Raw genomic sequence first — 24,137 nt, 5'->3', positions numbered from 1 at the left:
AACTCCATATTATTTTTGTTCCGACATTATATTGACCCAGCGTATTTGCGGGTTACTTTAGACCTAGGGGTAACTTTGGCTCAAAACATAAAAGAATTGAAGCAATATCGATAAAACGACACTATTCGATAGAGCCAGGTTAGATAGTGTAACTGAGGCCTATTTAATTTATTTTTAGTTGATTGCAAGTTATTTTGCTCAATCCCAATATTCATATATTAAATTCCAATTTTTGTTGAGGTAAAGTTGCCCTCCAAAGCTAAAGCAACCCGCTAATTCGTCATCTCTCTGTCCGACTTTCTGTTTAATCCTCTTGGGTTTAAAACACTACTAATTCTATTCCTCCTTTTCCAGAGCCTATTCTACGAGATACTGGCGGGTGTGTGGGTGCGCAACGGGCTGCAGATCAAAGGCCAGGCCATGACGTACATCCAGGCCAACTTCTGCAACTCCATGGTGGACATGGACATCTACTGGCTGCAGATCTGCGCGGCGCACCTCCCCGCTGACCAGTTTATTGACATGTGCATTGATATGTGAGTCCATTTCAATACTCTTTATTGTTGTCAGTTTTTATACACCGTGAAATATTAGTGGTTGTTTTCCCGCGGCAGAATGATTTACTTTTAGTAGTGCTATCGAATCGTGCGAGATATTTTTGAAAAAAAAAAATGTTCTCAACTAATCAAAAAAACATCATCAACTCGAAAGCGTAAGAAACAATAGCCTTTTTACAAAATGTGACTTGTTGTATTTGGATACTGCCTGCCTCACGATATCAATATTTAAAGTAAAAGAAGCTCTCGCACTAAGTAATACCATAATACTTACAGCATAAACTGAATCGCACACGCTCCGTACAAGCAAATTTTTTATTTGAATTAAAAAAAAAAACTTCCTTAATCTATTGTACTAGTAAGATAGAATCATTTTACTGCGGGAAAACAACCACTAAAATTTCACGGTGTATATGTGTGTTACCTTTTCATTACGGCATATGGTTTTGTAGGAAGGTGTGAACTTAAAATATTCTTCTTCTTGCACTAGGCTCCAAAATGATGGTTTTTCTCATAAACTATATGTTTTTGCTAATTCCCATAATAGATTCGTCCACATTTCTTTTACCGGGCTCTCTGCTTTGTTCTATGCAGGTTTGGAGTCCGCGAATGGCTCAGCATGCTGCCGATGTCACCAGTCCAGGCAGCTGAACAAGATGCAATGGTGGAGGGACTACTCACGTTCCTCGCCATACTTGTATCTTCGCGGACCAATCTCGGTGAGACACTGTAGGATTTATAACAGCCTTCGTTTCAGTGTGAGCAATGTTTGTTAGAAGGAAATGTTTACGATTATGAAAGCGCAAGTGAATGGCCGGCCTTCATACAATAATGTATGATGTACTTGATGTATAGTCATAAATGTATTTGTAAATGTTGTAATTTAAAAATTAACACCCAAATATAGAAGGCTAATTTCCCACCAGACATGTGCGAGGAAGCTAAGTGTGGCTTTATAGTCACTCGGAACGCGCACAAATGCACAAGAAACCAATATCTCGTGACGAAAAGCGCCCCATAAGCGCGGGCTAACACGCTCGACTCTAAAGTCATACTAAGTAGTGGGAGGCGTACGTGTACCAAAACAGCTTATCATCATTAAAAATCTTACGGGCCTCCATGTTAGTATTTGTCTCAAATGTCACTCATGGGACAAATCTCGGGTACCCTATATTATACCAAACCTCGTGACTTGAAGTTCTTTGAATTGTATGACATCTTCTTTTTATGTCCAGGCAATGACGAACTGACGCAATCCCGGCTAGAAGTCAGCACGCTGCTAGCGGCGGGCGACAAGACACATTCACAACTGCTCGAACTCATGCCCGAGCGCTCCGGCAACGCGCACACCAGGAACTTCGAGAGCGTGCTCAAAGAGGTACGTACCGTGGTAGCCAGCGATCCGGATTCAAGGACCAAATAATTAGCTAGTTAGTGATCCGGGTCGACCAATCAGAAAATGTGACGGACTGGAGTAGGTGACAACAGGCCTGAATAGTGCGGTAATCAGGTGGACGGTGTCTCCAATCATGCACCTCCTATAAATCGATGGTGGTGGTAGGGTGGTATTTAGGGCTTGCAATATCGGATGGTTTTCAATTCCGGAACTGATTTCCGATATTGGACACTCAACTCCGGAATTCCGGTTCTAGTTCCGGAGTTGGTTAAAAAAAGAAAGCGCCTCCCGACCAACACGTACACGTATATAGCCTCCACTCCAGAACCTTGCCCCATCGGCCGTCTGTTCTACGTACTATGTGCCCTGCCCATTGCCACTTTAGCTTGCTAATCCGATCGCTATATTTCAGGCGACTTTAGTTCGTTTACGAATCTCCTCATTTATGGTTCGATCTCCAAAAGAAACACCGAGCATATCATTCTCCATACTATGGTGTGCAACTTTGAGCTTATTATAAGGCCTAGTAAGAGGCCACGTTTCCGAACCGTATGTCATCACTACTGGTAACACACACTGATTGTAGACTTTCGTCTTTAGGCACTGAGGTGTTTTGGTCGAAAAGATGCTATGTAGTTTCCCGAACGTATTATTACATCTCCCTGCCTGTGCCGAGCACGAGGAATCGCCCTCGTGCTCAGCCAGGCTCAAAGACCTTCTCATAGTCTAAGAACGTCAAGCATATAGGCAAGTTAGACTCTTCAGTCTTCTGTATAACTTGCCGTAGCGTATAGATGCGGTATATGGTAGTGTAAACTTTTCGATAACTGGCTTCCTCGAGAGACTATAAGTCATCGAACATACGCGCGAGACTATTAGTGATGGATCTCAAAAACAGCTTATAGATATGACTCAGAGTCAGAACCCAGATGGGTCTGTAATTCCTTAATAATGCTTTTACCCCTTTCTTAAATAAAAACACCACCAAGCCTTTGTTCCGTGCCTCTGGCATTATTCCCTGGAGTAAGACGGAGTTACAGTCTCTGAAGGACTTTCAGTATCGGCTTATCACCAGCCGCGTTCAGAAGCTCCGAGGTTATTCCGTCATCATCACCCGGTGCCTTGTTGTTCTTTAGCTGTTTGAGAGTCATCCTAATCTCGTAAGGGCTGATGTCCGGGTCGGGATATCTTCGGTATAGTGTCGAGTTAGCTTAGCTCTTGGAACTATCCTGTGGCTGAGCTATTAACTGGTTTGGTGACCGAGGTATAATATAGCTGTCCATAAATTTTTTCGATCCCACCCAGAACCCTCAGCTTTTGTTGAATTTACACTATCATCCGCTGTCTTCAGCTGGCTTCGCCCATTAGGCCTCAGCCTCGAATTTAGCGGGCAGCGGGGCGGCGGCGGTAGCGGCGCGGGAGCGGCAGGATCTTATTTATGCGTAAAATCAAATAGACCGGTTCTCGAAAACAGCGGCGCGGGAGCGGGCAACGAGCGGGCAGCGCACTCCTTCTTTTGCGCACAATAAATCGAGCGTTAGGAATAAATTTGAATCGAAATAAAATTGTCACCGTTGTTCAGACATTTCGTTTGCGAATAAAAACAAATATCTCGACAACACAACCCCGAACACAACACTTCGCCGCTAAAGCGCCGCGCGAGCTACCCGCTTGTTTCGAGAACGGGTCTGCGTTGCCCGCCCCGCTCCAGCGCCGCCGCCGCTTCCGCCCCGCTGCCCGCTAAATTCGAGACTGAGGCCTTAGAGTTGTCTCTAGTGAACATGTTGGAGCTTTGGTTCCGCTCTATTGCCTCTTTAATATTATTATTAGTACTAAAGTTGCGAATACATATCTCAAGGACTTCCTTATATGTTATAAGGACCTATTTTGATACTTAAACGTTTTGAAAACTTAAAATAATTTATGAAAAATTTCAATATCGGAATACGATATTGGCATCAGTTCCGGAATTGAAATATCGGAAAAAAACCATCCGAAATTCCGGAGTTACGAAATTCCGGAATTCCGGTATTCAAGCCCTAGTGGTATTGCTCCGGCAACGCACACACCAGGAACTTCGAGAGCGTGCTCAAGGAGGTACGTGCTACACATGCGATACTATTGGTAGCCTGGTAGCCTGCAATCTGGCTCGAAGAACCAAAAATTTGCTAGATAGCGATCTATAGGCTTCTCGATAGGCTTGAAGGACCAGACAAATGTAGCCGACTAGAGTAGGTGACACCGGATGTGGACGGTGTCTCCAATCGTGCACACAACTAAAGCCCGACGTACGTGCTCACGGACCAGACTATATACCTATTCTAATTTTATCGATAGTGAATAATCCTCGGTCTTGAAGTAATTTTTTGAAAGTTTTTGCTTTTTTATGCATTCAGTTGGGCTGGTAAATGTAATGATCCATATTTCCAGGTGTCAACATACCGGCCGCCGCCCAAAGGCTCGGAGAACCTGGAGCAAGGCCTGTTCGTGCCCAAGCCGGTGGTGTGGGAGCAGTACTACGACCCGCTACACGTGCTGCGCCGCGCCGTGCACAGAAGGGACTTCCACGCGTCCATGGAACGCTTCTCCACCTAGTAAGTTCTTCAGGGCTAAGGAAACTCAAGTGTTCAAAACCAGAATTTCTCGGATTCTCGGACGGATTTGTCGAGTCAGCCAGTCCGACGCCAACACCGTTCGCCTATTTCTTTCCGTTCGGATAGTTCGTATCGTGGCTTTAAAATCCCAAAATAAATTATTTGCCCTGACAGAACTTTTGTGATAAAAATATGCTTTCCGTCAATTCCCTTTGTACTTTTTGCCTAGGATGCGGGCTGCGATAAGCTTATATCGCACCATTTTATCGATTTTACGCTCATACTTTTGTCGAATAAAATCATCAATAAGATTATATCACGGCGCGCATCCCAGCTCGGCAATTAGAAAGAATCTGTCCACGAATGTAACTTACCCATTAATCTTTCAGTGTCCGCGAGAAGCAGAAGTCTACCGGCTCGACCAGCACGTCGAGCGGGGCCGGCGAGGCTTCGGGCGCGGGCCCCAGTGCCCCCGGGGCCCTGTGGCCCCCGCTGCGGGCCCCGGCGCCCGCGCCTGAGGCTGCCGGCGACCCGCGAGCTCTCTGCGCCTCAGGTATGTTATGATTATATGAGACTGTAGCAAAATGTCTTTAGCAAACCCGCCTAAGGCAAAGACGCTTATAGGGCGTAACTCTAAGGCCCAGAACAGACGGTGAAACGCAACTGCAACGAAATTGCAACTTTCTGATGATTCTGATGAATAAAACTGAAACTGAAAGTTTCAAACTGGTCGCGTCATGTGTGGTCTCTCAACGGACGCCATGGCAGAAACTTATATGCAACTCAAAAGTAACTAGCAGTTGCAGTTTCGTTGCAGTTGCGTTTCACCGTCTGTTCTGGGCCTAACGAATGCTAGGATAAAGGTGATATGCTATGAGGATGTCAGTAATTTTGAGAGGTCGGGAGAGATGTGGAATGAAAATGACCATTTTGAGTTTTGCCCATGGAAAGATGGCAGTTATACAATGGCATTCCGTAGTCTTTTGTTTTGGGTTGTTTACATACCTTCTAAAATATTTCTGTTCATCTAAAGGGAAGCATTTTTTATGTTTTATAGTCTTGTCAAGTATGATTACTTATTCAAAGCACGTCGTCAACTAGAAACATCGCCTTACGTTTTACTCTTACCATAGATTAGGCTACGACTTTAACTTGTCCTAGTCGCAAACTGCCGGATTTTAGTTAGCCGATAGTCGGGTAGGGCTGTTCATCTCCAATCAGTATGGAGATTTATGAAAGTGCGCACATTACACCGATTGATTCTTCATACAAATTGGAATCGGGCCCAACTATCGGCCGACTAAAAGTCGATGGTCGGCGCTTAGGCTTTTAACCTTATGGCTGGTTTTAGAGTCACGCTGACGTTCAGCGCTGACAGCCGAAATGTATGAAGCGTCGGCGCCGAGCGATCAGTGTCACTCAGGAACGTTCCCTTCAATTACATACATATTGATCTGTCAGCGCCGACAATTAGCGAGCGGTCAGCGCGATTCTAAAACCCGCCTATATCAAAGCCTAAGTGCTTCACGTAGGTACGCGCGGGCGCGGGTGCGGGTGCGGGCGCGTGAAACGTTGCGAGCTCGTGTTCACATTAACCACCAGGCGTTCGCGCGAGTGTCACGTACTATCGTTTCTAGCGACAAGTTCAAACTGGTTGAACTTACCTGACGTCGCGAGTGAAACGCGCGCGCCGCCGCTAGTTTGACATGAACACACACAAACATCTTCACGCGTTGAAATTACCGCGAGCGCTCCGCGCGCGCCAGTCGCTAGCTTGCCCGCTAGTTAGACCGCACCTGCGTTTCGTACGTGAACACTTGGAATCACTACATATGTTTGATATTTCGTCACCGCGCCCGCGAGTCAACGTGAACAAGCACTAATTGTATTTTCCTTCAGGCGTCCTCCACGGCGCTCTCCTATGCGTGCTACACCGCGGCGTGCACCGGCGCGGCGCACCCGCCACCGCTGCCGGCGCCGCGCCGCCCGCCTCGCCGCACGCGCCGCCCGACCACGTGCTAGCATTAGCCGTGTATCTGCTGCGAGTGGCCGCGCATCTGGCCGCTGAGCGCGCTACGGATCATACGGTCAGTCATCATACACGCGTCGCTGAAAGTTTTCCTTTAGTTAGTATCTCGCAACCGCGCCCGGTGACGCGCCGCCAGTCCACGTGCTAGCGTTAGCCGTGTATCTGCTGCGAGTGGCCGCGCATCTGGCCGCTGAGCGCGCTACGGATCATACGGTCAGTCATCATACACGCGTCGCTGAAAGTTTTCCTTTAGTTAGTATCTCGCAACCGCGCCCGGTGACGCGCCGCCAGTCCACGTGCTAGCGTTAGCCGTGTATCTGCTGCGAGTGGCCGCGCATCTGGCCGCTGAGCGCGCTACGGATCATACGGTCAGTCATCATACACGCGTCGCTGAAAGTTTTCCTTTAGTTAGTATCTCGCAACCGCGCCCGGTGACGCGCCGCCAGTCCACGTGCTAGCGTTAGCCGTGTATCTGCTGCGAGTGGCCGCGCATCTGGCCGCTGAGCGCGCTACGCATCATACGGTCGGTCACAAACTCGCGTTGCTATAAGTTGTCCTTTAGTGTATGCTAGGCTTAATGCGCCTTAGGTTGAGCCCGGCGCACGCGCCGCTTGACCACGTGCTAGCACTTGCCGTGTATCTGCTGCGAGTGGCCGCACATCTGGCTGCTGAGCGCGCTACGCATCACACGGTTAGTCACGATACACACGTCGCCATTAGTGGTCTTATAGGGTATCGTAGGTTTAATGCGCCCTCGAGGTTAAGCCCGGCGCACGCGCCGCTGGATCACGTGCTAGCGTTGGCGGTGTACCTGCTGCGAGTGGCCGCGCATCTGGCTGCTGAGCGCGCTACGCATCATACGGTCAGTCGCTATACACACGTCGCTATAAGTGGTCTTATAGGGTATCGTAGGTTTAATGCCCCCTAGGTTAAGCCCGGCGCACGCGCCGCTTGACCACGTGCTAGCACTAGCGGTGTATCTGCTGCGAGTGGCCGCGCATCTGGCTGCTGAGCGCGCTACGCATCATACGGTCAGTCACTATACACGTCGCCATAAGTGGTCTTATAGGGTATCGTAAGTTTAGTGCTCGAGGTTAAGCCCGGCGCACGCGCCGCCCGACCACGTGCTAGCACTAGCAGTGTATCTGCTGCGAGTGGCCGCGCATCTGGCTGCTGAGCGCGCTACGCATCATACGGTCAGTCACAAACTCGCTTCGCTGAAAGTTTTCCTTTAGTTAGTATCTCGCAACCGCGCCCGGTGACACGCCGCCAGTCCACGTGCTAGCGCTAGCCGTGTATCTGTTACGAGTGGCCGCGCATCTGGCCGCTGAGCGCGCTACGCATCATACGGTCAGTCGTCATTTATTCAAGTGGTCTTATAGGGTATCGTAGGTTTAGTGGGCCCTCGAGGTTAAACCCGGCGCACGCGCCGCTTGACCACGTGCTAGCACTAGCCGTGTATCTGCTGCGAGTGGCCGCGCATCTGGCTGCTGAGCGCGCTACGCATCATACGGTCAGTCACCACATACGCGTGTAATATGCGCTATAAGTTGTCCTTTAGTGTATTCTAGGTTAGGTCCACGCTAGAAAGCCGCGCCGCCCGACCACGTGCTCGCGCTGGCGGTATACTTGCTGCGAGTGGCCGCGCATCTGGCTGCTGAGCGCGCTACGCATCATACGGTCGGTCACAAACTCGCGTTGCTATAAGTTGTCCTTTAGTGTATGCTAGGCTTAATGCGCCTTAGGTTAAGCCCGGCGCACGCGCCGCTTGACCACGTGCTAGCACTAGCCGTGTATCTGCTGCGAGTGGCCGCGCATCTGGCTGCTGAGCGCGCTACGGATCATACGGTTAGTCACAAACTCGCGTTGCTATAAGATGTCCTTTAGTGTATGCTAGGCTTAATGCGCCTGAGGTTAAGCCCGGAGCACGCGCCGCCGGACTACGTGCTAGCGTTGGCGGTGTATCTGCTGCGAGTGGCCGCGCATCTGGCCGCTGAGCGCGCTACGGATCATACAGTTAGTCATCACATAGTCATGTCGCGATAAGTTGTCCTTTAGTGTATCGTAGGTTTCATGAGTCCCCAAAGCCGCGCCGCCCGCCTCGCCGCACGCGCCGCCCGACCACGTGCTAGCGCTGGCAGTGTATTTGTTACGAGTGGCCGCGCATCTGGCTGCTGAGCGCGCTACGCATCATACGGTTAGTTACAAACTCACGTCGCCGCGTCGCTATGAGATAGTGTATCCTAGGTTGAATGCGCCCTCGAAGCCGCGCCGCCTGCCTCGCCGCACGCGCCGCCCGACCACGTGCTAGCGTTGGCCGTGTATCTGCTGCGAGTGGCCGCGCATCTGGCTGCTGAGCGCGCTACGCATCATACGGTTAGTTATTATACACGCGTCGCTATGAGATGTCCTTAAGTGTATCGTAGGTTTAATGCCCCCTAGGTTAAGCCCGGCGCACGCGCCGCCCGACCACGTGCTAGCATTAGCAGTGTATTTGTTACGAGTGGCCGCGCATCTGGCTGCTGAGCGCGCTACGCATCATACGGTTAGTCACTATACACGTCGCCATAAGTGGTCTTATAGGGTATTGTAAGTTTAGTGCTCGAGGTTAAGCCCGGCGCACGCGCCGCCCGACCACGTGCTAGCGTTGGCGGTGTATCTGCTGCGAGTGGCCGCGCATCTGGCTGCTGAGCGCGCTACGGATCATACGGTTAGTCATTATACACGCGTCGCTTCATTTTGTCCTATAGTGTATGCTAAGATTAATGCGCCGCTCGCCTCGCCGCATGCGCCGCCCGACCACGTGCTCGCGCTGGTGGTATACTTGTTGAGAGTGGCCGTGCATCTTGCTGCTGAGCGCGCTACGCATCATACGGTTGGTCATCACATAGTCATGTCGCTATAAGTTGTTCTTTAGTGTTTGCTAAGCTTAATGCGCCTTAGGTTAAGCTCGCCGCACGCGCCGCCCGACCACGTGCTAGCGCTGGCGGTGTATCTGCTGCGAGTGGCCGCCCATCTGGCTGCTGAGCGCGCTACGCATCATACGGTCGGTCACAAACTCGCGTCGCTGAAAGTTTTCCTTTAGTTAGTATCTCGCAACCGCGCCTGGTGACGCGCCGCCAGTCCACGTGCTAGCGCTGGCGGTGTATCTGCTGCGAGTGGCCGCGCATCTGGCTGCTGAGCGCGCTACGCATCATACAGTTAGTTATTATACACGCGTCGCTATAAGTTGTCCTTTAGTGTATCTTAGGTTAGGTCCACGCTAGAAAGCCGGTTGTCCTTCAGTGTATCCTAGGTTTCATCGAAGCCGCGACGCCCGCCTCGCCGCACGCGCCGCCCGACCACGTGTTAGCATTGGCGGTGTATCTGCTGCGAGTGGCCGCGCATCTGGCCGCTGAGCGCGCTACGCATCATACGGTTAGTCTTAGTCGTCATATATTCATGTCGCTATAAGTTGTCCTTTAGTGTATTCTAGGTTAGGTCCACGCTAGGAAGCCACGCCGCCCGCCTCGCCGCACGCGCCGCCCGACCACGTGCTAGCACTAGCGGTGTATCTGCTGCGAGTGGCCGCGCATCTGGCTGCTGAGCGCGCTACGCATCATACGGTCAGTTACCACCTAGTTGTGTTGCTATAAGTTGTACTTTAGTGTATCCTAGGTTGAATGCGCTCTCAAAGATGCGCCGCTCGCCTCGCCGCACGCGCCGCCCGACCACGTGCTAGCGCTGGCGGTGTATCTGCTGCGAGTGGCCGCGCATCTGGCTGCTGAGCGCGCTACGCATCATACGGTTAGTCGTCATTTATTCAAGTGGTCTTATAGGGTATCTTAGGTTTAGTGGGCCCTCGGGGTTAAGCCCGGCGCACGCGCCGCCCGACCACGTGCTAGCACTAGCCGTGTATCTGCTGCGAGTGGCCGCGCATCTGGCTGCTGAGCGCGCTACGCATCATACGGTTAGTCTTAGTCGTCATATATTCATGTCGCTATAAGTTGTCCTTTAGTGTATACTAAGATTAATGCGCCGTTCGCTTCGCCGCACGCGCCGCCCGACCACGTGCTAGCGTTAGCCGTGTATCTGTTACGAGTGGCCGCGCATCTGGCTGCTGAGCGCGCTACGCATCATACGGTCAGTCGTAATTTATTCAAGTGGTCTTATAGGGTATCGTAAGTTTAGTGCTCGAGGTTAAGCCCGGCGCACGCGCCGCCCGACCACGTGCTAGCGTTGGCGGTGTATCTGCTGCGAGTGGCCGCGCATCTGGCTGCTGAGCGCGCTACGCATCATACGGTTAGTCACCATATTTTGTCCTTTAGTGTATCCTAGCTATTGTAGTGCGCATGTGAGGTATTCTCGCGTCATATTAAATATATAATTTAAGGTCCCATTATTTGTATTGTATTGCTGTTGGTTTTCCGAATAAAATAAAATAAATAAATAAATAAATATTGTATTTCAGGCGATCAAAACTCCCAGTCACGAAACTTTCCTTTAAGATCATGTCATAAGGCTTATGACATGATCATGTCATATTGCGATAACGGTTACATATTCTGTTGCAAATTACATTAGCAAGGTTTTATATTCGGATATAATGTACTTTGTTGTTCTGTTGATCGTGAGCGACAAGTTATAATGAATTGATCCAAATTCCACTTGCTTAGGGCTTACGCTAAAACTCGCGCAAGTTCACGCACATCACACAATCATGTGTCTGTATCAAAAAAATGTATGAGCAACGTGGCGGGAAGTGGACGTACACCGCGAGCTTTTGCTAGCGGTCTAAAAAATAGGTGGGCACCCACTCCGTGCCTTGGCGCAAGTTTAACGCCCGTATTCACAAACATTACTATGAGGTCCCACAGTGCGCGTGGACGCACAGGGTGACACACGAACCAATCACAGAGCTCTATTCAACGTTGTGCGTTCGATTTGCAGCTTCACTTAAGCATGCATCGTTTGTGAATACGGGCGTAAGTGTAGTCCTTAGGTACAATCTCGGCATGGTTTGATTTTGATTGCTTTGATAGATTACCGCTGAAAATCAGTTTCGAGACAAGCCATGGCGCGGTCTTCATGTATGCTGAGCGGGTGCCTTTTTGTCAGAGGGGCACAAGCAGCTATCTGTCCATTTGTGTATCTCTTTAATTATGTACCTATGTCTTTTCTGCTTGTATGTCTTTCTTTCAAATAAAAAAACTATTCTAGTAACACAACAAAAACGTAACATTGTATTATCTCCGCAGCGCGACGTGTGCGTGCAAGAGGCCGAGGGCGCCGCCCGCGTGTCAGGCGTGCCGCTACTGGGCGCGTTCGCGGGCGCGGCCGTGTGCGACAACGCGCGCACCGTGGTGGCCAGCGTGCCGCCGCGCGCGCGCCCCGCCCCCGCGCCCGCGCAGCCCGCGCACCCCGCGCGCTACCACTCCGACAGTGAGTACTGCGGCGTAGGGGGATAAGGTTGAAATTAACTTGGCAAAATGTGCCGCCGCCTGCGCACGCCGCCCACCCGGCGGACTACCACTCGGATAGTGAGTACTGTGTCTAAGGGAATAAGATTCAAATTATGTCACTATTACAGCAGCTCATTGGTTATAATGATACCGTGTAAGAGGCCGAGGGCGCCGCTCGCGTGTCGGGCGGCTTGGGCGTGCCTTAAAGCAGGGTACTTACCTGCCATGTAGCATGTAACGTATCCAACCTTCAAGCGAGTACGGCTCGTCCACGGTCATCGCGTATCTAGCTGCGAGCTCCTGGATCCTACTGCGAGCCGTCTTTGTGCTCGCAGCGATACCGCCATTCGGCGGGTCGCTGCAAACCACGCGCTCGCGTGTCGGGCGTACTTTTAAGCAGGGTACTCATCTAGCCGTGTAGCATGTAATGTATCAGATACTGCATCAAGTGAATACATAGACACGAGCCCGCTGCGAGCCCGCTCGCGTGTTGTTACTTGGTTAGCAGGGGGATCACAGCGACCCGCCGACTGGCGGTATCACTGCGAGCACAGGCGGCTCGCAGTAGTATTCAGGAGCTCGCAGCTAGACACGCGATGACCGTAGACGAGCCGTACTCACTTGAAGGTTGGACACGTTACATGCTACGTCACGTGCTACATGGCAGGTGAGTATCCTGCCTTAAGGTGGCGGTTCGCATCGCGACAGAGACAGTAGACCGAGACGCGAGACCGCGAACGTTACTTGACTTTAGACAATGTATAAGCGACAGTTCGCAAGCGAGACAGAGACAGACAGGTCTCTGCCTTAGTCAAGTAACGGTCGCGGTCTCCCGTCTCGTTCTCCCGTCGCTACTGGGCGCGTTCGCGGGCGCGGCCGTGTGCGACAACGCGCGCACCGTGGTGGCCAGCGTGCCGCCGCGCGCGCGCCCCGCCCCCGCGCCCGCGCACCCCGCGCGCTACCACTCCGACAGTGAGTACTGCGGCTTGGGGGATAGGGTTCAAATTGTCGTGGCATAATGTGCCGCCGCCCGCGCACTTTCACTCTGATAGTGAGTACTGGGTCTTAGGAAATAAGGTTCACATTATGTCACTATAACAGCAGCTCATTGGTTATAATGATACCGTGCAAGAGACCGAGGGCGCCGCTCGCGTGTCGAGCGTGCTTTTACTAGGCGCGTTCGCGGGCGCGACCGTGTGCAGCAGGGTACTCATCTAGCCGTGTAGCATGTAATGTATCAGACATTGCATCAAGTGAGTACATAGACACGAGCCCGCTGCTAGCTGCTCGCGCGTGGCTCGCAGGGAGATCGCAGCGACCCGCCGACTGGCGGTATCACTGCGAGCACAAAGGCGGCTCGCGGTAGTATTCAGGAGCTCGCAGCTAGATACTGGATGACCATGGACGAGCCGTACTCACTTGAAGGTTGGACACGTTACATGCTACGTCACGTGCTACATGGCAGGTGAGTACCCTGCCTTAAGGTGGCGGTTCAGTAGACCGAGACGGGAGATCGCGAATGTTACTTGACTTTAGACAATGTATAAGCGACAGTTCGCAAGCGAGACAGAGACGGACAGGTCTCTGCCTTAGTCAAGTAACGGTCGCGGTCTCCCGTCTCATTCTCCCGTCCCTACTGGGCGCGTTCGCGGGCGCGGCCGTGTGCGACAACGCGCGCACCGTGGTGGCCAGCGTGCCGCCGCGCGCGCGCCCCGCCCCCGCGCCCGCGCACCCCGCGCACCCCGCGCGCTACCACTCCGACAGTGAGTACTGCGGCGTAGGGGGATAGGGTTCAAATTATGTCAGCAGCTATAATGATAGCAAGAGGCCGAGGGCGCCGCGCAGCCCGCGCACTACCAGTCTGACAGTGAGTACTGGCTCTTAAGGAATAAGGTTCAAATTATCGTGGCAAAATGTGCCGCCGCCCGCGCACGCCGCCCACCCGGCGGACTACCACTCGGATGGTGAGTACTGTATCTTGAGGGAGTAAGGTTCAAATTGTCACTATGACAGCAGCTCATTGGCTAATGATACCGTGCAAGAGGCCGAGGGCGGATACGTTTGCTAACTTCAATAGTGACGTGTTTCTTTCATTTTTAGCAGCGCTTACCGCTTAGCGATCGCCATTTTGTTTACCAACGCTTCCAAGCATTTTTTTCACCCAAAAACTCACGTGATTACCCTACATGCTCTTAAAAAGATGCCATGAACTATCTGGCGCCAGATGAACTGTCATGATACCAAAAACCGGAGCACCCATCTTCTAGCGTGGCCTCGACACACCAAGTGACAGAAATTTTAAACATGCATACTTTATCTATAATCGAAATGTCTGTCTCTCCAGGCGACACAGAATGGGAGCCCTCAGAATCGGAAACGACCCGCCTGCCATCGCTGACGCGAACCGCGTCCCTGCCAGCCACCAGCACAGCGCTAGCGGTGCCGCCGCCTTTACAGGTATCAGATAACATAAATGTTCTACTTCTTCTTCTTTTCGTGTCGACAACAAACCTACACAGTGTCAGCCCAAAACTTCGCCACAAGAGTGGCGTTGTCAGCAGCACTCACCAAATCCTCCTGAGTGCAGTTGTATTTTTTTTTACTACACATACAACATTTCATTGATTTCTTAATGGCTGTGGAGTCTTCTCCAATTTTCATTATACTAGAGTGCTTTGAAAAGATACTTTAGAGAGTTATTAGTGAGATACATATGTCAGCTCATTTGAGTCCTAAGTCATAAAGACGACACAACATAACGTACGCTATGAAATACCTGTCACGTTCGATCGCGTATCGTATACTATACGTAGACCGTTATCTCAGAGAAAAATTTGAAATATTTTATGGCTCAAATACACTATGCGCACACTTGGTCGAACACAAACGGAACACGAAAGTATGAGCGACGCACGGCGAAATGAACTGAACTGTGTGTTTACACTATCTGATTTGATCCAGGTCGCACATAGTGTAACTGCGCCATTAGATATAGGTTAAATAGGACCTAAAGAGCGATAATAAATGGGGTGAAGTTGTTGTGTTACCAGGTGGTGCAGCGCTCAGACTCCATGCCTGACGACCAGTCCGATGCGGGCGGCGACGCGCCCCAGATGCGAGCGCTAGAGGCAAGTTATATTGCACCTTATCCTCTTTCATTTAAGTACTATTTTAGTTTACAAGAAATCTGTGGTGGGTGAATGCTGTCAATATGAAATAGACAACGGACAATAGAAACTAATTGATAAACCAGTATCATTGATTGGATGGCGCATAAGATAAGAATGCCTATAGAAGCTTTTATTTTCGCCTTTTCTTTGTGCTTCTTCTTTTCGTGTCGACAGCAAACCTACACAGTGTCAGCCCAAAACTCCGCCATAAGAGTGGAAGAAGCCGTGAAACGAATTACTGCACCACGATGACAAACCGAAGTTCTTTGTGCTGAAAAAAACATCAAATTATCCTTCGATTGTTATGCATGTATCCTGATTAATTTCGTTGCGGGTCCAATGACTGTTTAACTTTCCCCCGGTACAAACTTGACCTTCACTGGTTGGGTTTTTATTAGCTGTAGATCTTGGCTACTACACATGAGTTGCAGTGGTGGAAACGAGAGGTGGGAATAGTCCCGTTATACATGTATCCTTATATTAGCGACTTGTTATTACATTGTTTATAAATAAGTTTGGTTTGTATACAGGATGTTTCGGACCGGCAAGCGTTGGCGCTGCAGGCGTTAGGAGACTCGATCATGGAATCGGAACCACAGATGACCCTTGCGATACCAGAAACGGAACCTCCACCAGCTATTGATTATGGTGCGTATAAACTTATGTTTTTATTTACTGTGCCTATTGAATTCCAGTTCCCTCCAATTATGGTCCAAGGCCAACGTTTGTTCCTTCCAGTGGGCCTAGGATGCTTGCCGCAATAGGCTTATATCGCGTCATCTTATCGACTTTACGCGATAAGTCCATTTGTCGTCTAAAATCAAAATGTTATCACCAGATTCAATACATATGAGTAGGTTATCTTCATAGAAACGCACCGAGCGCGGTTTGTATGTGAGCGCATACGTATCGGACGTATGCGGCGCGCACGCACACACTGACAAAATTCGGCGCAACCACGACTGCTACTAACCTACTCATTTGTATTTACTCTGTTATCACTATGCGCATTCTGGCCCGGCAGATCGTAACCGCCAATTAATTTTAGGTCCGTCCTCACATGTATAATGAACATGTGAAGTAACAATTAAGGTCCACTTTTTACGCTCAGCAAGCGTGGCCGGTCCGAACATGAATTTCATGATTATAAAGAACCAGTCCTGGATCTGTCAATAGGCCGTATAGGCCGCGGCCTAGGGGCGGCAGATTTCAGGTGACGCTTACTCGATTTCAGAAGATAAAAGTTAAATAAAGATCCAACCCACCCTAGCCTACGGGCGGCAAAACTGTAAATCCGCCACTGTAAAGAACATTGTATCCTAAAAAAAATCTTTTCCTTGAATATAGATAGAAATATGGATAGAAAATCCAATAATTTGAATTTGAACTTTATCGATGGTGGAAATATCAATTACTGTAAGGGACAAAACACGACTTTTCAGGAGAGCCAAAAAACGATTTTTTTTTCTTTATACCTCAATATCTTTTTATGTGATGTTACGATTTAAATAGTTTCTATGGCAAAGTTTCTTAGAATTTTCTGTTCTTTCATAATATAAACGCCAAATTTTCGAAAAACGGGTAGTTTAAAAGATAGCATGTCCCTTACATTAAAGAAACGAGCTTGACTGTACCTTACAATGTTGAAATTTCACAGTATGGAATGTCATGTATGTTGTAAGGTACATTTAAGAATAAATACGACAGTAATATTATTGTAACTTGACAATTTTAACATTGAAACCTGATGTAAGTAGAGGTTGCATTCGAGTTTTCATTAACAAAACGAAGAGAAGAGATAGAAACAAGACAACTTAGTGTTCACAAATGCAGTTGGAGGCATCAAATACACATCACCAACAAAACATTTAGTCATTGATGATGCGTACGTCTGCATTTGTAAACAAGTTGTCTTGTTTCTATCTTTTTCTGTTCATTTTTACGCAGTTAGGTTTTTTTTTTCAATCATCGTTCGTTCGTTTTAGCCGAATGACGTCCACTGCTGGACAAAGATATTCCCCCAAGGATTTCCACAACAACCGGTCCTGCGCCGCCCGCATCCAGGCACCTCCTACAACCTTCACCAGATCGTCGGTCGACCTAGTTGAGGTCTGCAGCACATTACGTCTTCCAGCTCGTGGTCGCCACTCAAGAATTTTTCTGCCCCAGCGGCCATCAGCTTTGCAAGCTACGAGCTCCACTCACTGCCACTTGATTTTAGCGATTCTGCGGACTATGTCAGTCACTTTGGTTCTCCTGTGGATCACGTCATTTCTGGTTCAATCACTACGAGCATAGCACGCTCCATCGCCTTTGACCTTGAGTCTTCTTATGAGGCCCACAGTAAGCGACCACGTCTCAGATCCATAAGTTATCAAAGACTTTTGTCTTGAGACAGTGCGATATTTCAGACGTGAGAATATCGCGAAGCTTCCTGAACGTTGCCAGCCGAGTTGGATTCGACGATTGACCTCTTCCTCGAAGTTGGACCTACCTAAGGCTGGTTTTAGTGTCACGCGGACCGTCAGTGCGGATCGCTCCGCACAGCCAATCTGTATGAACTGCTAGGGAGCGAGCGATTCCTGCGGACCGCATTACTCTAAAACGCTTCCTCGAAGTTTACAGATCGGCTGTGTGGAGCGGATCCGCACTGAACGGTCCGCGTAACACTATAACCAGCCTAACTGGACTGTTTGTACTAGGTATATATAATTGTCAACAACTGCCGAGTGTAGAGTATCCAACCTTTAGAGTGCGAATCGAAGGTGGGTTATTTACTCACCGTTGATATTTATGCCGAATCCGTTCCAGTCCAGAAGCAGTTCTCCAGGTGGTGAACAGTTTCGGAGTTTTCAGTTCCCCCTGTCTGCTGCTGCAACTGGTTTCGAGTCTTGATCCTGAAGACGGAACGACATTGTGGCGTATTCGTACAAGCCTTTCAACACTTCGATGTATCGATATAGTCAATTTGACACCGTTGGAGAAACTGTAGTAGGTACTGCCCAGGTCTCGATCGAAGCTTTCTCATAGTCCACAAACGCCAGGCAAAGTGACTGACTATACTCCTCGGTCTTCTGTATAATCTGCCGTGGCGTATGTATGTAGTGTACTAAAGCCTTTTCGGAAACCGGCTTGTTTGAGAGGCTGGAAGTCATCGAGCTTACGAGCGAGACGATTCGTAATGACTCTCGAAAACAGCTTGTAGACATGGCTCAGAAGTGAGATGGGTCTATAATTCTTCAACAAGGTTTTGTCGCCTTTTTTGAAGAAGAGTATCACCACACTTCTGTGCCATACCGTAGGCGTTTTTCCTTCGAGGATGACGGAATTGAACAGCTTCTGAAGAGCCTTCAGCCCCTCGGTCAAAAACCCAACTGCGTAAAAATGAACAGAAAAAAGATAGAGACAAGACAACTTAGTGTTCATAAGTGTAGTAGGAGTGGGAGGCATTAAATGCATATCACCACCAAAAAAAGTAATTGATATCCTATATGCATATTAACGTAAGGGCCTAATTATGATAAATCAAAAAGTTTAAAATGAAGTAAGGTTCAATGAGTTCAAAAGTTAAAACCAACAGTTTAGGGTAAGGGCTGAATTGTATTATTAAAAGGAATTTACGTCCTTTAAATCATTTATTTCCCCAAAAGTCGTATTCAGACGACTAAAAATGTTTAAGGTAAGGGACATTTTTTTAAAGATATCAACATTTCAAGTATACCAATCGATAGAGCCGAAAATTCTGAATACGTTGGTATATATAACTCATTTTGGCCAAAATGTCCCTTACATTAATTGATACTTCCACCATCGTTATTTCAATGTAATAAGGTTGGAAACCAGCGAAAATGTTCCTTAGGTTGTGCCTTGTAAAGGGAATTGGTTGAAATGATTTTGCCCGTGATGTTGATCGTTGACGTTGTGTAATGCGTGTGCAGAAGTGGGCAACCCCGAGTGGTGCGTGAGCGTGGTGCCGCCGCGGCCCGCGCTGCCCGCGCCGCAGCCGCAGCCGTCCACCAGCACGCAGGTAACTCAAGCTGACACAGACACAGGAACTAAAGCCTGGTCCGTGAGCACATAGAATCCCGCCGCAACATAATGAGGGCTATCGTTTTAGCGCTCACCAGTTAGCGCCACTGTAGAGTAAGGTCCTGTCACTTGCTAGTAGCGAAGACAGTGGCGCCAACTTGTGAGCGCTAAAGTGGTAGGAGGACTATCGCATTTACACTCATCAAGATGGCGCCACTGTAGAGTAAGGTCCTGTCACTTGCTAGTAGCGAAGACAGTGGCGCCAACTTGTGAGCGCTAAAGTGGTAGGAGGACTATCGCATTTGCACTCATCAAGATGGCGCCACTGTAGAGTAAGGTCCTGTCAATCGCCAGGGGTGCCAACTTTTAAGTATAAAAACCATAGCCCTCATTACGTGCGAGCGATAGGGATGGGTAGCTTGGGGTCATTGGACGGGATTCTACGTGCTCACGGACCAGGCTTTACCCTCCAGCACTTTTCCTCAAAGCCCAAATCGTCGCTTCCCTCTCTAACTGACGTAACTGACATTTTGCAAAATTTTCAGGCGATTAGATAGATCGATTCGTCTTGCGAAATTGATTAAGATGGTGTAGATAACTCAGTTTCGAAAAAAATTTCAGATACACACATTTATGTACAATTTAATGCTGTTGAAACATTGTTAAACAAATAAAATAAAATACGTCAGTTAGAGAGGCAAGCGACGAAATAATAGCCCGAAAACCAAATCAGTTTTAACTAAAATAGTAAGACACGGGTCTTGAGTGAGCAAGCAGGACACAGTAACTACCCTCCAGTACTTTCCTCAAAGCCCAAATCGTCGCTTCCCTCTCTAACTGACGTAACTGACATTTTGCAAAATTTTCAGGCGATTAGATAGATCGATTCGTCTTGCGAAATTGATTAAGATGGTGTGGATAACTCAGTTTCGAAAAAAACGTCAGATACGTCAGTTAGAGAGACAAGCGACGAAATAATAGCCCGAAAACCAAATCAGTTTTAACTAAAATAGTAAGACACGGGTCTTAACGCGACGTTTATTAATGAGTTACATTATGTACTCACCGCTTGCCGTTTCGGCTGCAATGCGGTAACCGTGGTCACAAGCAGACTGGCGGCTCGCGGCGTCGTCGCGTTAAGACCCGTGTCTTACTATTTTAGTTGAAATGGAACGCGAAAGTTTAAAATCAAATCAGTGTTCTCTTTAATTAAATTTAACGGGTATTAATTAAATTGAAAGTGAAATTTTATTGTACCTTTGAAAAATTTTACGTCGAAAATTGTTGGTGAAAATGTACTAACGTCATAACTAGTCTTTGCCTTACGCCTTTACGTGGTCTCATAAAAATATCGCGTGTAACAATGTGAATATATCGTAACCTTCATTGCTCACCCCTTTTAAGAGATTTCGAACTCGAGTCGATGTCTCTCCGAAGGGATGCGCAATGCCACAACAAGGGCTCACGCGGAAGACCAGTTTCTTGACATGCCCTTACGAGCATGTTCTGATAAATACTGAGCAGGAGCCTATTGACGCAGTGACCCACTATTTTTCTATATTCGTTTTGTGTTTTTATTGTTTATAATTTGTGCTTACTGTGGTCAATAAATTCTATTCTATTCTAACACAGTTCTGGATCATTTTCACAAAATAAGTGTAGTAAATCAACAAGATCGACGATTCACTTGTGAATTCTTTTAATCCACAGATGCAAGTCCACAACCAACCACAGGACGAGTCGATTCCGGTGAACGAATCGATAATATCGCTGCTAATGAAACTGCATTCGCAACTGTCGGGAAGGCTGGACTCCTTCTCACTCGAAGAACCGGCTCCTGAGACTGACGAACCCATTGGTAAATTAATTTCTACCTCATAAAACTTTTATAGAAAGCACTTTCACATATTTCAATCAATGAATCAACCGCTTGGTCTCTTCTCTCTTGTTCTCTGCTTGACCTGTGGTTGACTGGTAGAGAATGCCACCCGGCATTAAGTCCGCCACTGTACATCACTTTTCTGTGCAAAACTTTAAATAAATAAATGGTCTTGCGGAAAAAAAGAGTTAAAACTCCAAAGAAAATCAAGAAGTTACCTTGATTGACTATTGATTCAAAATTTTTTTGTCAGCATTGTTAATATCAGCAAAGAAAATATTCAAAATTGCACTATGTTCGTATTTACTGAGATTATTGTGTTTCATGTGTGTCCTGTGATATATTTTTAAGTTTGTATTGTGTTCTTGTATAATACAACATGTTCTATGATATCTATAGGTGACGGCCCACACTTCATCGGCCAAGTGCTACGCGCGCTGGCCAAGTTAGACGCCCGCTGCGCGTCCGCCATCGCGCACGTTCGGCAGACGCTGTGGCCCAACCAGCGGGAGCGACAAGCAGAACAGCGGGCCAGGTAAGCTGTGCTCTTATATGCTGATGTGTAGACTAATCCTAGTGTAAAATAGAAAGACATATTTTTTTCTGTTTAGCGCAAAGGCAGATAATGCTCAATGATGTTCATTACGTTGCATTATGTGCGTCTTATGTACCATTAAAGAATAAATAAATTAAATATCAAATTTTGATGTGGATCCTGTACAAAAAGTTATTGTATTTGAATACCAGATTCTCCCTTCTTTGTATTGGACAGGTTTTTTAAATACTTTATTAGGCCAGTAGAATTAAACACAAAAATTGATTAAATCGGAAATAATTCCTACAAATGATTTTTTTGCTTTAATGGCTTCATTGGTTGCCCATTAAGACTCTCCTAAGTTTTCGACTTCGACGGAGTTGTGCTTAAGTGGTGGGGGCCCCCGAAAGGGGCGTTTTTTCGGTTTTCCGGTTATACCGCGTAAAGGACTTACCCTATCGAAAAGTGGTCTTCATGACGGTTGAAGGGCACTTAATCCTGCATTGAATAAGACCAAATTCAAATGTTTTGGATAAACCGTTCCCGCGCTAAAGTTCGGAAAAGTAGAAAATATACGTATAATTAATGACCCTCTCCACGTCCAATGGCTTGTTACCCACAGGCTTCCAAGTCTTGAAAAGGGCCACCTCAACCAGTGTAACCCTATCAAGGCTTACGAGCTTGATGCGCCTATCCTTGTCCGTCCCAGCCGTTCCTTAACTGCGGTTGGTGCACCTCTTCCTTGCACTCTCCTGAACGACCCTGTGTTACCTACTGTGGCTGTCCCTCTTCCTTGCAGCCTCCTGCACGACTACGTTGCCTAGCCGTATGCCTGGTCCAAGGTTCGATGCCACAAAATCAACTTCGCACGCGTGAAAATAGTTTAAATACTATTTTCCGTGCTTGCAACATTTTTCTTTACTGCTTCGGCTCTATTAGTCGTAGAGTGATTGTATATATCCTATAGCCTTCCTCAATTTATGAGCTATTCAACACAAAAAATATTATTTCAATCAAACTAGTAATTCTTGAGATTAGCGCGTTCAAACAAACAATCAAAAAACTCTTCAGCGTTTTAATATGAACTTGTTGTTGTTGATTTTTGGCGTCAAACCTTAGACCAGGCATACGGCTAGGCAACGTAGTCGTGCAGGAGGATACAAGGAAGAGGGGCAGCCACAGTAGGTAACACAGAGTCGTTCAGGTGAGTGCCAGGAAGAGGTGCAGCAACCGCAGTTAAGGAACGGCTGGGACGAACAAGGATCGGCGAATCCAGCTCGTATGCATTGATAGGGTTACACTGGTTGAGGCGCTCCTTTTCAAGACTTGGAAGCCTGCGGGTAACGAGCCATTGGACGTGGAGAGGGTCATTAATTATACACATATTTTCTACTTTGCCGAACATTTGCACGAGAACGGTTTGTTCAAAACATATGAATTTGGTCTTATTTAATGCAGAATTAAATGCCCTTCAACCATCAGGAAGACCACTTTTCGATAGGGTAAGTCCTTTACGCGGTATAACTGGAAAACCGAAAAAGCGCCCCTTTCGGGGGCCCCCACCACTTAAGCACAACTCCGTCGTTGTCGAAAACTTAGGAGAGTCTTAATGGGCAACCAATGAAGCCATTAAAGCAATAAAATCTTTTGTAGGAATTATTTCCGATTTAAAAGCTAATTCTACTGGACTATATATTCTGTTAGGTATTGTGGAAAAGTCGATACTTCTCAGTAAGATAGCTGGCATCGATTAGATAAGGGGACTAGTGACGTCTTTTGGAATGTCGTTTACGTAGGGCTGTAGCTGTGTGTGTGCGCAAATGTATCAACATTTTACCATCTAAAGCCTGGTCCGTGAGCACGTAGAATTTTGTCCAATGACCCCAAGCTACCCATCCTTATCGCTCGCGCGTAATTATGTTGCTGTCGCGCTCACACACTCACTGCGGGCGCGCGTCGCACAGTCGCGACAGCAATATAATTACGCGCGAGCGATAAGGATGGGTAGCTTGGGGTCATTGGACAAAATTCTACGTGCTCACGGACCAGGCTTTAGCAGTAACTTGTTGCAAAAACACTGCGGATTTATGTGCGGAACTGCGGATATTATTTATTCATATTATTTATTCATAGCCCAGTAAATCATCAGCATCTCGTTGTTTGTGTGTACAGAGAACGACGTGAGAAGGAGGAGCGCTCACGACGCGCGCGCGATCGTCAAGCAGCCGTCATGCGAGAGTTCGCTCGCAAGCAGCAGCAGTTCCTCTCGCACGTGCAGGCGGCGGCCGCCAACGAGCAGATGGACTGGGACGCCGACGAGCCGCTGCGGCACTACGACTGCGTCATCTGCAACACCACCGCGCCCGCCTCGCACCACGACCCGATTGGGCTGTGTGCGCTGCTCCAGGTAAAGTGTTGTCACCCACCATCATCTTCCCACATCGTTCGTTCGTTCGTTCGTTTCAGCCAAATGACGTCCACTGCTGGACAAAGGCCTCCTCCAAGGT

The 24,137-nt window shown here is 48.2% G+C and overlaps 1 protein-coding gene across 1 annotated transcript in view; it reads left to right on the top strand.

Annotated features, from left to right (window-relative positions):
• Positions 1 to 24,137, top strand: part of LOC135075398 (uncharacterized) — a 116,205-nt gene that overhangs the window by 62,698 nt on the left and 29,370 nt on the right. Inside the window, exons 11-40 of the mRNA XM_063969843.1 lie at positions 355 to 536; positions 1,152 to 1,276; positions 1,793 to 1,935; positions 4,384 to 4,547; positions 4,937 to 5,100; positions 6,447 to 6,634; positions 7,139 to 7,438; positions 7,479 to 7,607; positions 7,662 to 7,772; positions 8,153 to 8,256; positions 8,322 to 8,424; positions 8,464 to 8,592; positions 8,824 to 8,952; positions 9,176 to 9,451; positions 9,494 to 9,622; positions 9,862 to 9,993; positions 10,068 to 10,181; positions 10,234 to 10,362; positions 10,585 to 10,698; positions 10,747 to 10,857; positions 11,814 to 11,997; positions 12,798 to 12,989; positions 13,580 to 13,780; positions 14,362 to 14,474; positions 15,068 to 15,145; positions 15,718 to 15,835; positions 19,126 to 19,214; positions 20,927 to 21,074; positions 21,495 to 21,630; positions 23,803 to 24,037. Coding sequence (XP_063825913.1) covers positions 355 to 536; positions 1,152 to 1,276; positions 1,793 to 1,935; positions 4,384 to 4,547; positions 4,937 to 5,100; positions 6,447 to 6,634; positions 7,139 to 7,438; positions 7,479 to 7,607; positions 7,662 to 7,772; positions 8,153 to 8,256; positions 8,322 to 8,424; positions 8,464 to 8,592; positions 8,824 to 8,952; positions 9,176 to 9,451; positions 9,494 to 9,622; positions 9,862 to 9,993; positions 10,068 to 10,181; positions 10,234 to 10,362; positions 10,585 to 10,698; positions 10,747 to 10,857; positions 11,814 to 11,997; positions 12,798 to 12,989; positions 13,580 to 13,780; positions 14,362 to 14,474; positions 15,068 to 15,145; positions 15,718 to 15,835; positions 19,126 to 19,214; positions 20,927 to 21,074; positions 21,495 to 21,630; positions 23,803 to 24,037 — 4,470 coding nt within the window. The remainder of the gene's footprint in view (positions 1 to 354; positions 537 to 1,151; positions 1,277 to 1,792; positions 1,936 to 4,383; positions 4,548 to 4,936; positions 5,101 to 6,446; positions 6,635 to 7,138; positions 7,439 to 7,478; positions 7,608 to 7,661; positions 7,773 to 8,152; positions 8,257 to 8,321; positions 8,425 to 8,463; positions 8,593 to 8,823; positions 8,953 to 9,175; positions 9,452 to 9,493; positions 9,623 to 9,861; positions 9,994 to 10,067; positions 10,182 to 10,233; positions 10,363 to 10,584; positions 10,699 to 10,746; positions 10,858 to 11,813; positions 11,998 to 12,797; positions 12,990 to 13,579; positions 13,781 to 14,361; positions 14,475 to 15,067; positions 15,146 to 15,717; positions 15,836 to 19,125; positions 19,215 to 20,926; positions 21,075 to 21,494; positions 21,631 to 23,802; positions 24,038 to 24,137) is intronic.

Source organism: Ostrinia nubilalis, chromosome 10, assembly GCF_963855985.1.
Source record: "Ostrinia nubilalis chromosome 10, ilOstNubi1.1, whole genome shotgun sequence".
NCBI classification, from domain to species: domain Eukaryota; kingdom Metazoa; phylum Arthropoda; class Insecta; order Lepidoptera; family Crambidae; genus Ostrinia; species Ostrinia nubilalis.
This window is presented reverse-complemented; position numbering and strand designations above follow the sequence as displayed.